We start from the raw sequence: 16,910 nt of genomic DNA on the forward strand, positions 1-16,910 counted from the left end.
ACTTGCCTAGTTAAATATAAAATAAAAGATCTGATAGCGTCTGGTCACCTGGGCTGAGGAAGTGTTCGGTGTGTGGCGGCCCGACAGAGAGAGATGTCTTAAGTCGCCGAAACAGCTGTCTGAGATTTCCGGCTTATTGGACTTATCTCCAGGTATTGATTGCCCTTTTAACGTTGAGAGCGGGGACGGCTGTAGACTGCGCACACACGCAGGGGCACTGGCGGGTCCTTTCTGCGAGCCTTTCTCTCTCTCTCTCACACAGTGCTGTATATCTCTCTTCTCCCTCTAACTATCTGTATCGCTGTCATGCTAGGTTCAAGTTCATCATCTAGCCGTTATTCCTTGTTAATAAGCCCTTACTGGTTCCCGTAGAGAAGGCGTCCATCTTGTCCTGAGCAGTCAGAGCTAGAGCAGCTGGCCCCTGTGGAGATTAGCTGTAATGAGATAGCTCGGTCTAGCATGGCCGTGTCCTCCCCTCACGGCTCTACGCGCACACACACACACACACACACACATACTGACTCCGCGGAGTCAGGGCCCAATTGTTTTGGCTCTTCTACCTTCTCCATAGAAGGGTAATGGAGAGCATCATGTAGGGTGGCCCCGACCAAGACCACAATATGGTCGAAATATAGAAGCTGGCACTAGCTCAATAAATAACGTTTTGGTATAGTAGGAAAAAGTGAGTGGATATTGTTCTCTTTCTCGGCCCGAGTTCTATGTCCTTCGTCCGGTGCTTTTGTGGATGAGGATAAAATATTGTTATACAGGATGCTACGACTGAGACACACTACACCGCGCATGTTCACTTCCAATGAACATAGAACTACTATGAGGGTTAGTAGTTGGATCAATACAGTCAATATCCTCACCAGTGTTCTAAAGTAGAAGTGTAGCAGTCCTTTGTGTAGAGTTTTCTTGCCTTGCTAAACCGGGGGACTCTCACTCCACACTGTCAGGGGACAGGGTAGTTTATAAAGGATCATAAGGACACATCAGTGCCATTCAACCACGCTCTACAGGCAGGCATAGCTGGGAACAATAGAGACGGCATTGGCTTGGTGTTCAACACTGAACACGGATGAAAGCTCTCTGCCTGTATCACTATGACTCATTTGACAGATAACAAGGAAGTGCGGAGGTTAAATAAATCCATTGGAGATTTTTGGGAGATTTTCTGAAAAGTTCCATTGTCTAAAAAAAATATATATATATATTTTTCTAAAAGGTTTTGCAGTTTTAGTTGAATGTATCCTGTCAAAGTTGAACCCCGGTGCGAAAGTGAAAGTACAGGCTGTAAAGGGGTTTTTATTCCTTCCTTCCCACGCACGGAACTACAATTAAGGTTTCTCATCAGACTGAAAAGGAGGGGACCTTGGAAATATTTTCAGGAATAAAAAAAAAGGGAAGAGATGAACATTGACGGTGAAGAGTGAAGACCTTATCGAGCTATTCATTGGACCGCCCGAGGACAATGGAGGACAATGGAGGTGACCTGGGTTGTGGGAGGCACTATGCGTCATGTCACACCATTCTGGGCTCTGTTTTAACAAACCTTGCGCAATGGTAAATCTAAGAGCAGGTGGTAACTCTATAGGCTCAGGGATGTGTCCGATTTTTTTTTGCTATTTTCACTAATCACAAATTATCGGCACACTTGCTGGCGTTGGCTCGAAAGGGATGGGTTTTGATGAATAAACAGGCTGTGGGGGTGTGTCGAGGCTTGGCCCCTCACTGGCCAATCAGAACGTGCTCCGTGGCGAAATATGTGCTTACTTCAAGTTGTGTCTTTCATGGAATCAACTCCAATTCTAATGTTAGTCAGTTATCGTTAGCCGGTTAAATCGTGGTCGGTTCAAATGTAGACCCGTCTTTGCTAAATACGTTAACTTGAACCTATAAGCAGTCCTCAATGCTCTAATTGGATATCTTCAATAGCATTCACACTGATATAGGAGCTAGGCCTATTGTCAATAGCATTATGACTGAAAATGGGCATGCCAATCATTGTCAATAAGCAAGATTCAATTCATTAATGGTGAGGCTTAAAAAGAGAGCGAATAATACAACGAAACAACAGGCTGTTTTAAATAGGCTATGTCACACTTACAGGCACCATCATTTCAATAATAAATAAATGTAAATGTAACGATGTCATAAAATCGTCAGGATAAAAAAAGATACTGCTGTTGAACCAGCCCGTTGTTACAGTAGGCCTAAGGGAGGGCTTGGGTTTTTAAACATCCGAAATGGATAATAGGCAATTTTTTACTGGCTAGAGATACGTTCTAAATACTGTACATGGTTCACCGGTATTCACAGAGGTTCTCATCTCCCGTTTCTTGATGGACATGGATACGTAGCCTACATCGCGGAGGGGGCTTTCACGCACGTCCAAAATAGGACCTGTATTGCTAAAATAATGTGGGCCTGCCTACGATGCAGAGATAAACAGGGAATGTCGGCTCACTGTTTTACTCCTTTCCAAGCGGCCTCAGGAGCCAAACCCTTTATCGACAGTCTTGACTACTTCGCGATTGCATCGGGCAAATAAAATAAAATGGTATTTAAAAAAATATATATATACGTTTCTAAATACGAAGTATTCAGGCACCAATAGCACATTAGGCTGCTCTTGTTCCATGCGCATATGGGCAGGTTCCGTTACGGCTGGATAGGCTGCGTTTCCGCTGTCAAAATTTGTGCCAAAAATGCTAAAACCAGATTTTGGTTGGTCTTAAATATCCCCATCGGTGCTGCCATGAAATTAGCACTTTGGATCATGTTTTTAAGGACAACCCTCACAAATGTCCATCCTGCCCATCTGAGCGCAAGTGAGATGATATATCAAATCAATTCAAATCAAAATGTATTTGTCACGGTGAAATGCTTACTTACAGGCTCTAACCAACAGTGCAAAAAGGTAATAGATGAACAATAGGTAAGTAAAGAAATATAAACAACAGTAAAAAGACAGTTAAAATAACATTTGCTAGGCTATATAAAGTAGTGAGGCTATATACTGGTTAGTCGGGCTGATTGAGGTAGTATGTACATGTAGATATGGTTAAAGTGACTATGGGTATATGATAAACAGAGAGTAGCAGTAGCGTAAAAGAGGGGTTGGTGGGTGGCGGGACACAGTTTGTTGGTGATGTGGACACCAAGGAACTTGAAGCTCTCAATCTGCTCCACCACAGCCACGTCGATGAGAATGGGGGCGTGCCCGGTCCTCCTTTTCCTGTAGTCCACAAGCATCTCCTTAGTCTTGGTTTACAAGACAGGTAAGTTGCTGAACCTGGTGTTAGGGCTGGTGCATCAGTTTCTACATGACAAAATTGCAAACACTGTGTGGCCACGTTGGTTGCATTAGACACATGTAATGTCCTCGTAACAGGCCTAGTTCCTGTAACACACTCTAGAGGCAGTGTATAAACTGGACCACTAGGATGCGTCCCAAATTGAACCCCTCTTCCCTATATAGTGCACTACTTTTGACCAGGGCCTCGTGCACTACATTGTGCCATTTGGGACGTAGCCCTAGACTATCGTATTCATCAGAGCAGAAGTGTTGGGACACACTGGTCCTCGGAAGCTGCAGCTGTACGTTACTTCCTTCACATGAGAGACCGATTGAGACATAAAGATGTCTTTTGATATCTGTCCTACAAAGTGTACAAAGACTTGTTGTGGCTATTTCTCTGTGTTTACTTCAGCTGCTCATTGAAAACTGAGTCACAATAGCCCGACAGCAACTGAAATGAGATTTTCTCGGCCAATAATAGTCCCTAAATGTGTTACTTTACAGAGCGTCGTCACAATGACTTACAGTACTTGAGGGGATGTTGTTGGTAGGCAACAACAGAATAGGACGTTCTAGATAAGAGAGGGACTCGGTCTGAGTTGAGATTGATATCTTGCTTGTATTCTGAGTCAATCCCTCCATGGTGATGACTGGTGATGGACCAGGACAAAAAAAGGAGAGAGAAACAGAAAAGAGCTACACAAAAGGGAAAACATCATCATCATTGACCCGAATCTGATGTATTATGTTTTTGGTATAAGAAAAAGAAAATATCTGCAGCATGCCTACACGTATGAATAAAACTATGCAAACTCATCCAATGGCCTCTAGATAGAATCAAGTGATAGCACAACGTCTGAAGTGGGCTGCTTAATAAGTAAGTGCTCGACATGTGACAAAGCACACGTCCTAAATGACACCCTATTCCCTTAATAGTGCACTACTTTATAGGGAGTGCCCTATATAGGGAATAGGGTGCCATTTGGGACAGATCAAGAATGTCCTTTAGATGACTGTGGAGACAATAGAGGGTGTAGAGACTCAAGCTGAACAGAACAGAATAACCGGTATCAGATGCAGTCTGCACGGTGTAGCGTGTGATTGCAGCTACAGGCACTGTTCCTTATTGTCTTCGTTCCCCTGGATCTGCAATGCACCACCATCTGGGTGTGCATGTGTGTCTGGGTGTGTGTGTGAGAGGGAAACAAGAGAAATAGGTGGGAGAGGGGAGAAGTGGAGAGATGGAGGGAGGCAGGGACAGATGGAGAGAGAGAAGTAGGGGAGAAAAGGAGAGAAAAAAGAGGGAGAATGAGAGATAATGAGAAGATAAAGGAGAGAGGGAGTGGGGCAGAGAGAAGGAGGGAGGGGAGGAGGGGGAGGGATAGAGCTAGGAAGTGTGTGAGCAAGATGGTGCTCTCTCCATCAGCATGAGTTTCTGTCGAAGTCAGAGAGCACATCGATAACACCTGAACACTGTAGGGAAGGAGGGATATCCACACACACTGGGGGTCAGTGGAGGGGTCATCCAAGTGTCCAATCTCATGCTGCTGAGAAAGGTTAGATCCTCTGGCAGGGTTCGGTGGGGAAGGATCATTAATAAGTGCACCGGCGCGCGTGTGTGTGTGTGTGTGTGTGTCTGCATGAGATATTTCCACGCCTGGTGTGTGTTTTCCCTAGATTGTTCTGAAGCCTCACTACTGAATTAGGCTCTTCCTCTCGCTGGATTGATTTTCCGCCTGTGTCGGTAAGCAGGGGGATTGTGGCCTATCGGATCAGCACAGCTCCTCTAAGTTGAATTTGATTGGTATGGATCCCTGGCCCCCCCTCCATGTCAAGGGCACTGTGGATGGTCCGACTCAATGCCCTCCTAACGGGTGCAGATGAGCTGCATACTAAACTACAACAAGGAATGTGACCCTAGTCATAGACTGTTCTCTCTGCTACCGCATGGCAAGCGGTACGGGAGCGCCAAGTCTTGGTCCAAGAGGCTTCTGAACAGCTTCTACCCCCAAGTCATAAGACTCCTGAATATTTAATCAAATGGCTACCCAGACTTTTTTGCACCCCTCCCCCTTCTAAGCTGCTGCTACTCTGTTATTATCTCTGCATAGTCACTTTAATAACTCTACCTACATGTACATATTATCCTCAATTACCCCGACTAACCGGTGCCCCCGCACATTGACTCTGTACCGGTACACCCCGTATATAGCCTCGCTATTGTTATTTTACTGCTGCTCTTTAATAATAATTATTATTAAAGTTATTACTGCATTGTTGGTTAAGGGCTTGTAAGTAAGCATTTCACTATAAGGCCTACACCTGTTGTATTTGGAGCATGTGATAAATAAGATTTGATTTGAATAAAAGTGCGTTCTGCTGACATACAACTGACTTAAAGTCTCTCGTCTTTCTGTCTCTCGCTCGCTCACGAACACACACACACATATATAACTTTATCCAATAACGGCCCTAAACGCGCTACTGTATGCCAGACATGATGTGCTATAAGAGGCTGTAGCTGAGCAAAACAAAACAACATGAGTCTACAACATGGGATCAGTCCCCAGCTAAAAAACACATTTCCTCCTCTGGTATCATTCCTATTAACCTCCTGTTGAACTCCAGAGGGGCAGAAATCGATACCAACACAACATGCTGCTTCTCTGTGTAGTTAGCTTGAAAGCATCCCGTCGAGTAGCCCCGGGCCTGTTGAAGACGAGATACTAGATGTAAACAACGTCAACAGCCCTACAGCAATTCATCTTGTGCCTCTCGGCATTGAAAAACTAGCAGCAGTCAATAGAGAGAAGATTTACTGATCTCTAGTAAGTAGTCTGGTAAAGTGCAGTTTGTCAGGCCTTGCTCTCTGCTCCATACCCTTCTACATTCATCTCAGTCAAGTGGGCAGTGACATGTAGCTCTATTAAGGGAGGTTACTGTCTAGAATGGTGGTGAAGTACTATGTTACCAGTGGCTTTAGTTTTCATCGGGGCTAGAATGGCCATAGTAGGACTTGAACCAGCAACCTTGTGTTTATCAGTCCAATATCTTAGCTATCACTGCCAAGAGATCCAAAGCCTCAGCGAAAAATATGTAAGCCCAACATGCAACAATGTCAATGATTTTACTGAGTTACAGTTCATACTGTATGAAGAAATCAGTCAATTTAAATAAACTCATTAGGGAGCTGGCCCAGCCAATCAGAATTTGTTTTTCCCCACAAAATAACTTTATTACAGACAGAAATACTCAGTTTCATCAGCTGTCCGGGTAGCTGGCCTCAGATGATACCGCAGGTGAAGAAGCCAGATGTGGCGTGGTTACACGTGGTCTGCGGTTGTGAGTCTGATTGGACGTACTTCCAAATTCTCTAAAACGACATTGGAGGCGGCTTATGGTAGAGAAATTAACATTCAGTTCACTGGCAACAGCTCTGTTGGACATTCCTGTAGTCAGCATGCCAATTGCACGCTTCCTCAAAACTTGAGATATCTGTGGCACTGTGTTGTGTGACAAAACTGCACATTTTAGAGTGGCATTTTATTGTCCCCAGCGTAATAATCATGCTGTTTAATCAGCTTCTTGACATGCCACAACTGTCAGGTGGATTGATTACCTTGGCAAAGGATAAACGCTCACTAACAGGGATGTAAACACATTTGTGCACAGAATTTGAGAGAAATACATGTTTTATGTTTATGGAACATTTCAGGGGTCTTTTATTTGAATGAAGCATGCGATCAAGACTTTACATGTTGCGTTTATATTTTTGTTCGGTATAGCTATGGATGCTACAGTATTTAAAATGTTCTATTCGTATTCAATCTTTGCCATTTGGATTTGGCTTAAGCCACGGGAGTGTAAAGGTTTGTTCGGTGTTTGTGATTGGACGACAATGCCACTGTATGAATACATTTTTGACCTAATGCTCTTACAGTCTTAAAACTGCCTCGTGGGCTGATTATTCATCTTAGATTGATCAACGCAATTTTGCATCTCACGATAGTTGAATGGAATCATAACAAATGAACAGGCGGTGAGATAAACACTGCCATACTGTAACTGAAAGAGGCAGAAAATGCATATTCAACTGAACTGTCTAATGTTATTTAGTTGGAGATGTATCAATTGTTTTCGCCTACTTATGCTCTTCGGTGGCCGCGAAGGCTAAAACAGTCAAATCAGCACACTGCTCAAAAAGACAAGTTTAAAGCATTACTTGAGTCTCAAGTCAAGCTCCAACTTGTTTACCATCTGCAGCAAGCACAAAGCGCTGTAAACTATGTTAGGAGAAGTGGATGAATACCCAATGGCACCACTAGTTAAAAAGCTGAACTACATAACATACGGTGCATTCGGAAAGTATTCAGACCCCTTAACTTTTTCCACATTTTGTTATATTAAGTACAGCCTTAATATTTTTTTTTTAAATTAAACATCAATCTACACACAATAGCAGTAGAATGTATTGAAAAAATGTCAAACTGAAATACCTTACCTATCAGACCTTTATGGTAGTGTGGCGTGATGGAAGCCACTCCTCAGTAAAAGGCACGACAGCCCACGTGGAATTTGCCAAAAGGCACCTAAAACACTCTCAGACCATGAAAAACAAGATTCTCTGGTCTGATGAAACTAAGATTGAACTATTGGGCCTGAATGCCAAGCGTCACGTCTGGAGGAAACCAGGCACCATCCCTACGGTGAAGCATGGTGGTGGCAGCATCATGCTGTGGGGATGATTTTCAGCGGCAGGGACTGAGAAACTCATAAGGGTTGAGGGAAAGATTAACAGAGCAAAGTACAGAGAAATCCTTGATGAAAACCTGTACCACAGCGCTCAGGACCTCAGACTGGGGCAAAGGTTCACCTTCCAACAGGACTACGACCCTAAGCACACAACCAAGACAATGCAGGAGTGGCTTCGGGACAAGTCTCTTAATATCCTTGAGTGGCCCAGCCAGAGCATGAATCCAATCGAACATTTCCTGAGAGACCTGAAAATAGCTGTGCAGCGACGCTCCCCATTCAACCTGACAGAGCTTGAGATGATCTGCAGAGAAGAATGGGAGAAACTCCCCAAATATAGGGGTGCCAAGCTTGTAGCATCATACCCAAGAAGACTTGAGGCTGTAAACGCTGCCAAAGGTGCTTCAACAAAAGTGGGTGGTAAAGGGTCCGAATACTAATGTAAATGTGATATTTCAGCTTTTTATTTGTAATACATTTGCAAAATGTCTAGAAAACCTGTTTTTGCTTTGTCATTATGGGGTATTGTGTGTAGATTGATGAGGGGGGAAAAACTATTTAATCCATTTCAGAATAAGGCTGTAACGTAACAAAATGGGGTCTGAATACTTTCCGAACACACTATATAGAAAACGATGTGCACATAATAAGGTACAGAACAGATTCATGTAGTATGCCATTAGCAGGTAAAGGAAGCAGGATAAGTCAAGATAATAAATATGAAGAGAGCAGTAGTAGTAGGAGTAGTATTAACTATTTCAGTGAGAGCCAGTAAAGGGAACTATCACTGAGGAGGAATAGCATATGTAACCCTACACACTCTGTGGGAGGACTTGCTCTCAGAGAGGATGGATCATGGCTCATAGGGGACACTAGGGGGAATCAAAATGGGGCAAAAAGTCAATCATTTCACGAACTACTTCATGAACTAAAGTAACCCCTGTAATCAAAGATGTGTTCAAGATGTCCGCTGATAAGGAGTGGGGAGAAAGCGAAAGGAAACATGGATACGGTGGGTGTGATGAGGGAGTGGTGTGGGACTCGGAGTTGAAGTTGATGTTGAGGAAGTGGCTGAGCAGTTTGTGTGAGTGTACGGTACGTGTGTGTGTGTGTGTGTGTGTGTGTGTCCATGCGTCCGTGCTCTACTTGCCATTAAAGTTGACAGCTCTGATATGGCTGAGTAGTTCCTTGCCGTCGATGTTGGCCATCTTTGGGCACAGGCCTGGGTATCCATAGCAGAGTTCCCGGTGCATCCGGTGCAGGGCATGGGCCATAGCATACACGGCATCCATCACAAACTGTACCTTCCCCTCCTGCTCGTAGCTCGAGTCCCGACCAACCTTCTCCAGACCTGGGCGAGAGGAGGGAAACCGATGGACAGTTAGCTACACTGTGGAGGAAGACATCCAAGTGTCTATTTGTCAAAGATGCAAAATGTACAACATTACATTATTTCCGTGAGAGAGAAAACACTGACCGTGGTCCCACTGTTCTTAAACAAACACAAACATCTTTCTGTACCGGTGATGTTGTTTTATTCAGTTGAGCATACACACAGTGACACTGAGTCTTCAATCAATACGCGTGTCTGTGTAGAATTAATAGGCTCAGGAGAAGGAAATCCAATTGAGTTTTATAGCGGCTTCCACACAGCAGGCAAGTCGCACGTGAAGGTGATGCATTAGCAGGAGCAGGACACACACACACACACCTACTTTACTTCTAACGCAGTCGAATGTGTGCTTAGGTAACGGATAGCATCATTAGCATCATTAGCTCATAAAGAGGCGAAAGCACAAACTCCTTCATCCATAAACATGAAAATCACTAATTGATTATGATGCCTTTCTACCGTTTTCATCAAAGTTATTAAACCGGAACGGCAACAGAAAATGGAAAAGGGTGGATTTTCAGAAGCAACTAATTTTTTATTGAATTCTTTCAGCTTATAACTCAGCTTTTTCCTCAGTACAAGCCTTCTGGGGGGAGAAAAAGCAAAAAGATTGTAAATAAAAAAAACATGCCCGGGCTAGGTGAATTAAGAAGAGTCTTCAATCAATACGCGTGTCTGTGTAGAATTAATAGGCTCAGGAGAAGGAAATCCAATTGAGTTTTATAGCGGCTTCCACACAGCAGGCAAGTCGCACGTGAAGGTGATGCATTAGCAGGAGCAGGACACACACACACACACACACACACACACACCTGGTTATTCCATATGAAAGATACGGTCCAGTAAAAGGTATGGATGCTGACTTCCCAAGAGACCAACTAAGAAGGACTTTGTGGGCCCGCATACGCCACCATAGAAATCAACCTCAACAGTTAAATGCCACTCAAAATCAGAAGTACTGCTTCACCCAAGATCCGGAACAATCCAGTCCATCACTGAGTAATCCCACCAGGTGTAGGCACTGACTACAGAGGAACTGACTCAGTTTATCCCAAATAGGCTCTGTGAGTTTATCCTAATCGGAGAGAGCTCCCAGTGCCTTGAGCTTATAACATAAAGAAGCAGTCCTCTGACATAACCCAGGCCAGTAAAGAAACACTGGGGACATGCGCTGAGCCATCAGACTCAATCTGAATCCTATCCTGGCTTTGACTTGACAAGCTGGAGAGATAGCTACTGTATCACTACGAAGCCCCAGGCACACAGCATAAACCCCACAATCACACACACATACAGTCACACACACACACAGCAGGCTTACAGTCCAGCCAACCATATAATCACCCTTTTGAGCTCCTAATAAAGAAAATGGCATCCATCTCAACTCAGTGCATCCTATTCCCTATATTGTGTACCCATAGGGCTCTGGTCAAAAAGTAGGGCACCATATAGGGAATAGGGTACCATTTCAAGCATGGAGGACTAGATACCTTCTGCATTCCCTCTACGGTTGGTGGAGCTACTGCCGGTACATGAAACAATGCTTTTACATTTCCTTCAATTGCATCATTACATCATTAATGCCCTCCCTAGCTGACTGGCTGGCAGGGTGAGGTGCAGCAGTCGTCATGTGTACTGTCTGTCTGTCCTCGTCTGTCCCAGCCCTGTCACACACACGTATGCACGCATCTACACATGTACAGTAAATACAGGGTACATACATATGCACACACACTCGCTCTCTCTCACACACACACTGCAGCCGTTCCCTTCCCCATCACAATCACTGTCAGCTCAGACGATGGCAGCCCCAGCCCTGCTAAAGGAAGTTTGCCCGTTCTGCTGTGCTTTAATCATCTGGAAGAACACAGGCGGAAGGCAGGGAGAATTTGCATAGCTCATTGTGACTGTGTAATAATAAGCCTGGCTGTAGAGGCAGATGTTTGTTCTCTTACAAACTTGCACACACACACACACACAGAAACGTGCACAGTCACGCACCCACACGCACATAAACAGCATGCTAGCAGTTACCATACACTTCCAGTCATTGCGCTAACACTAGTTAGCGACTTCCTTCAAACTACATGCAGAGACAAAAATTGTAACCACAAGTTTATCTGACTGGTTTATCTGACTCTCATTACCAAAATCCTGAAGTATCCCTATAACTCTGCAAAGCCGCTGCTATCCCACCAACCAGAAAGGTCTCATACCTGCAGTGCTCTGAGATGAGGGTTCATTTAGAAAAGACACATCCAAACAATCTACCTGGTCTGTCATCAGCAACCAATCAAAGGTGATGTGTTTATAAGTGAAACAGGTCAACCTGTATTCAGTACAATGCTGCCATCAGCACTATTCACTACAAAAGCAACCATCCGTACCACAAAGCAAACAGTACAGGACATAAATCACCCCCCCCCCCCCCCCCCACACACACACATATATATATCAGGACATAAATCACCCAAACACACACACATATCAGGACATAACTCACCCACACACACACATATTAGGACATAAATCCCCCCCCCCCCCCCTCACACACACACATATAAATATCAGGACATAAATCACCCACACACACAAACACACACATATCAGGACATAAACAACCCCCCCACACACACACATATATATCAGGACATAAATCACCCCCCCCCCACACACACACATATATATCAGGACATAAATCACCCACACACACATATCAGGATATAAATCACACACACACGCACACATATCAGGACATAAATCCCCCCCCACACACACACGTATCAGGACATAAACAACCCCCACACACACGCACATATCAGGACATAAACAACTCCCACACACACATATCAGGACATAAATCACCCACACACATATCAGGATATAAATCACACACACACACACACATCAGGACATAAATCCCCCCCCCCCCCCCCCCCCACACACACACACACACACACACACACATCAGAACATAAACAACCCCCCCACACACACATATATCAGGACATAAACAACTCCCACACACACATATCAGGACATAAATCACACACATATCAGGACATAAATCACCCATACACACACACACATATCAGAACATAAATCACACACACACACACACAGACACATCAGGACATAAAACAACCCCCACACACACATATCAGGACATAAATCACCCCCACACCCACATATCAGGACATACATCACCCACACACACATCAAAAACACTACATGTTTTTTAATAGAGCGGTAGAGATCCAACAGTCTGAGTGGTTTGACAGGCCGATGCTAGCATGGTAATAGGCTAAGTGCTATGATTTATCTGTAGGGAACAATATGGCACCTTAAGCAGTGATTGATGGCAACACGGCTGACAGAGGACCTAATGATTTAAACAAGCTTCTCAATTAAACGTCAATTAGGATTGCAAATTCAATCCCCCCCCCCCTCTCTCTCTGACAACTCTCTCTCTCTCGCTCTTTCTTTCTCTGTCTCTCTCTTCACCACACAAAGCCTTTCCATTTGTTCAACACAGGGCACTTTCCCCATTTTATAAATATGTAAATTATATATTATAATTAGAAAGAGAAAGTATTTTATAATAATTACAAATGAAACGCCACACACATTCAGATGGTGATGAATATATTATCATAAAGGCATGAGATTAACACAGCATTCATTTATCACACACATCCTGAACACGTCAGGATCCAGATGACAAGATTGAGAGAACATGCCCAGGGTACTGCTCCCCATTCACACACACACACACACTGTAAAGACACAAACACACACATAGGCACACACACACAAATGTATGCACAAACATAATGTACACTGTACACTCATAAATGCTTACATGTATGCATGTGCGGACTGACTGACACATCTCCAGCCCTAAACCAACACCTGCTCGTATCTCATCTGACACACACACCCACACACATATAGAGAACAGGTACACCCACATACCTGCGTACGTTGGCTGTCTCAATTTCACAAAAATGAACCAGTTCCGACTTACATCCACAACTCTTCTCCAACATATTTTCGCGTTCCCTTAAAAAGTAAAGTGCCTATCTGCCAAGACAGGCATGACCAATCAATAGGCCTAAATATATAGATACTGACAACAGTGATCTTGAGCCAAGCATTAAACCATGGTATGAGTATTCTTCATCACATTTCACACCAGTAAAGACAGTATAAACCCGGGTGTTATGTAATCATCAGAGGGTGTAAATGTCCCTGTGACTGGATCTAAGGTTTGGGGTAGTGTTGGGAGAGAGAGATAAGATAATTAATGACTCAGACATCTCCTTCACCTCACGTCCGAACTGAGGCTTTGCAGAAGGTGGCGAGAGAGTGACAGAGAGGAGCAGAAACGTTAAGACGAGAGACTGAGAAAGAGAGTGGAGGAAAGGAGAGAATGGAGGAGGAGGAAGTGGTGCTATTGTTAAAAGGAAGCTGGACCGTGAAAACTTATTACCGGAGCAATGGTTGTTCTCCCGAACTCATGTCACTGGCCCAGCACAAGCAGGCTGTGTTTGTGTGCGTTTATGTGTGTGTGTGTGTCTGAGGGCACCTGAGACTCTGACATCAATCTAACAGGTACAAGCTCAGTGGGGCAGCCAGGCACAGACACACTGGTGTGCAGTCAAGCCAGGTCCTCTGAGGGCTGCCAGTTGTCCCTGTTGTGACTAATTAAGCTGTGTTTAGTTTAATGAAGATCAGACAGGTCACATGGTGCTAGCACAGATGCTTACCTGGAGAGAACCGACAGAGTGTCTCTCTCTCTCTCTCGTCAGCGGCACTAGAGCAGCCAGGCTGATAGGAGAGTGGTGTTGGTGGCAGCAGTGGTCTCCTAGTATCGAAGGATTATTCAGAGGTAACACTGATGGATGGATGTCCTGCTGAACACACTGTGACGGCCCTGCCTGCTGCAGTCAGCTCTGCTACCCATCTACGACGAGAGTAATGTGTACACAGACACACTAAGCCAACACAAGCACAACTATAGTAAGAAAGAGTTTAAACCAGAGCCCCATGTCATCCATTGAGGGTGAGTTGACACACAGTATAGGCCGTCACACGTGATCATTGGACTAAACGAGGAGAAGGAGTAGGCCCGAAACGGAGCCTGGGTCTTAATTAGAGAGCTCTAGCATATGGCAGGGTGGCTGTGACTGCGAAAGAACACAGACACTCTTCTGCTCATAACTTGCTGCTTCAAGGATGATTTTTTTAACATACACAGGGTCTTAATGGAGAACTGTGGCAGCACTGCATTCCACATAAACACCCACTGCGAGGTAAGGGTGCTTCATCCTTCAGCCTCACAGAGGTGAACCGGCAAACGTGTTCCCTTTCTATCTGTCTGCCAACCTTTCCTGCGCCCTGATTCCAAGTTGTTTGTTCATGCAAGCGTGCTCGCTTATGTGCTGCCTGTCTGCCTGCCTGTGTTCTCCCTCCCTGCCTGTCTGCCTGCCTGTGTTCTCCCTCCCTGCCTGGCTGTCATGCGCCCTAATTCCAGCGTGTGGACCCCTGCTTCATTGCCTCTGTCAGAGCCAATCCCGTTCACCGGTGAGCGGATTCGTTTAGGCCCCTGTGAGGAAATCACCCCGCGCAGGAACAACCGGGTGATAAATTGAGGGAATCAGGCAGCTTTAGCTCTCAGACTGCTGACGGCTCCCTCCTTCAGACTATCACACACACACACACACACACACACACACACACACACACACACACACACACACACACACACACACACACACACACACACACACACACACACACACACACACACACACACACACACAGGAGTAAAGAAAATATGTTACACCTCAGTGCTTCTGTGAGCAGTGTTTTGATATAGAATCAACGACTCTAAAAGATAAAAGAGACATTGTGTTCCCTCCGTTCTCAGCCATGACTGACGAACATCCAGTACATTTCAGGCAGAGATTCTCAACATGGTGTGTGTGTGTGTGTGTGTGTGTGTGTGTGTGTGTGTGTGTGTGTGTGTGTGTGTGTGTGTGTGTGCTTTGTAAATACAACTGTTGATTGAGGTCTATAGGGTTGTGTCTGAGTGTGATACTCATTAGCCCACTGTATTCATGTATTCCCAGCAGAAGGACAAGAGAGGTGTGGAGAGGGTCCACACGCACGCACGCAGACACACACACACACACACACACACACACACACACTGCTAGCTGTCACGACAATGACCCCAAACAGCAGGATCGAGCCGAGGCAGCTGATTGGTTTCCGTGTTGATGATGCAAAGGTCGTGAACTCTCGCAATAGAAATGAATCGACTCTGACACTCCATGCCACTGCAGGGCTCTCCATACACAGACACACCAGAGAGAGTCACCAGAGCACTGGCCCCTATCTACCTTTGGCTGAGTGCCTACTACAGTGGCTTCACAATGAGAGGACAGAGAGAGAGGAGAGAGACACTAGAGCGAGAGTGAGAGCAAGAGCGTGAGAGAGAGAGAGAGAGGAGAGAGACACTAGAGCGAGAGTGAGAGCGAGAGCGTGAGAGAGAGAGAGAGGAGAGAAACACTAGAGCGAGAGTGAGAGAGAGAGGAAGGGCAAGTCCCAGCTTTATACACAAACTCAAAGAGAACCACCTGGATTAAAAGTGTTGCACTAAACACACACTGATGTCCAGAGGTGCTGCTGACTCAGCCGTTTGAGTATGATAGTCCTGCAGTCTGCGACAGGTGCAGATAAAACTGCTCACACAGCTTACTATTTAACACCCCCCCACACACACACACACATACACACTCACACACACACACACAGGCTACAATACACTGATACATGCTGCAAACACTAACACAACCTATTCCCCAAAAGTGCAAAGCTGTCATCAAGGCAAAGGGAGGCTACTTTGAAGAATCGCAAATATAACATGTATTTTGATTTGTTTAACAATTCTTTGGTTACTACATTATTCCATATGTGTCATTTAATATTTCTGAAGTCTTCACTGTTATTCCACAATGTAGAAAATAGTACAAATAAAGAAAAACCCTTTTATGAGTACGGTAGGTGTGTCCAAACTTTTGACTGGTACTGTACATGTAGGTAGAGGTAAAGTGACTATGCATAGATAATAAAAGAGAGTAGCAGTGTGGAAGAATGTGTGTGTGTGTGGGGTGGGGACTCTTCCAAGTCATGGTAAGCTTTTGGTTTTACAAATGTATTGCCACCGGGGCCCGCCAGTGTAGCTGCTAAACTGCATACTGACTGTACACTGTAACATCACTGCATGATTGTAGTGGGTTTGTTTACTAACGCGTTAGTTCTATTAGCTATGTTGACTATGACATTTCTTTAGCTAATATGGGGACAACGATATAGGCTGTGTGTAGCGGTTATGATTTGGCTTGGAAAGGTTATTTCGCCCGGTCACATACAGCTGAAAATGTGAGAGGAAGA

At 44.7% G+C, this 16,910-nt stretch overlaps 1 protein-coding gene across 2 annotated transcripts in view; it reads right to left on the reverse strand.

Moving 5' to 3' along the window:
* Positions 1-16,910, reverse strand: part of LOC109896752 (metabotropic glutamate receptor 8) — a 217,558-nt gene that overhangs the window by 33,615 nt on the left and 167,033 nt on the right. For both annotated transcript variants that reach the window (XM_031831890.1, XM_031831891.1), the window contains exon 7: positions 9,207-9,407. In XM_031831890.1, coding sequence (XP_031687750.1) covers positions 9,207-9,407 — 201 coding nt within the window. The remainder of the gene's footprint in view (positions 1-9,206; positions 9,408-16,910) is intronic.

The sequence above is a fragment of the Oncorhynchus kisutch genome, linkage group LG9 (genome assembly GCF_002021735.2).
Source record: "Oncorhynchus kisutch isolate 150728-3 linkage group LG9, Okis_V2, whole genome shotgun sequence".
Lineage (NCBI taxonomy): Eukaryota > Metazoa > Chordata > Actinopteri > Salmoniformes > Salmonidae > Oncorhynchus > Oncorhynchus kisutch.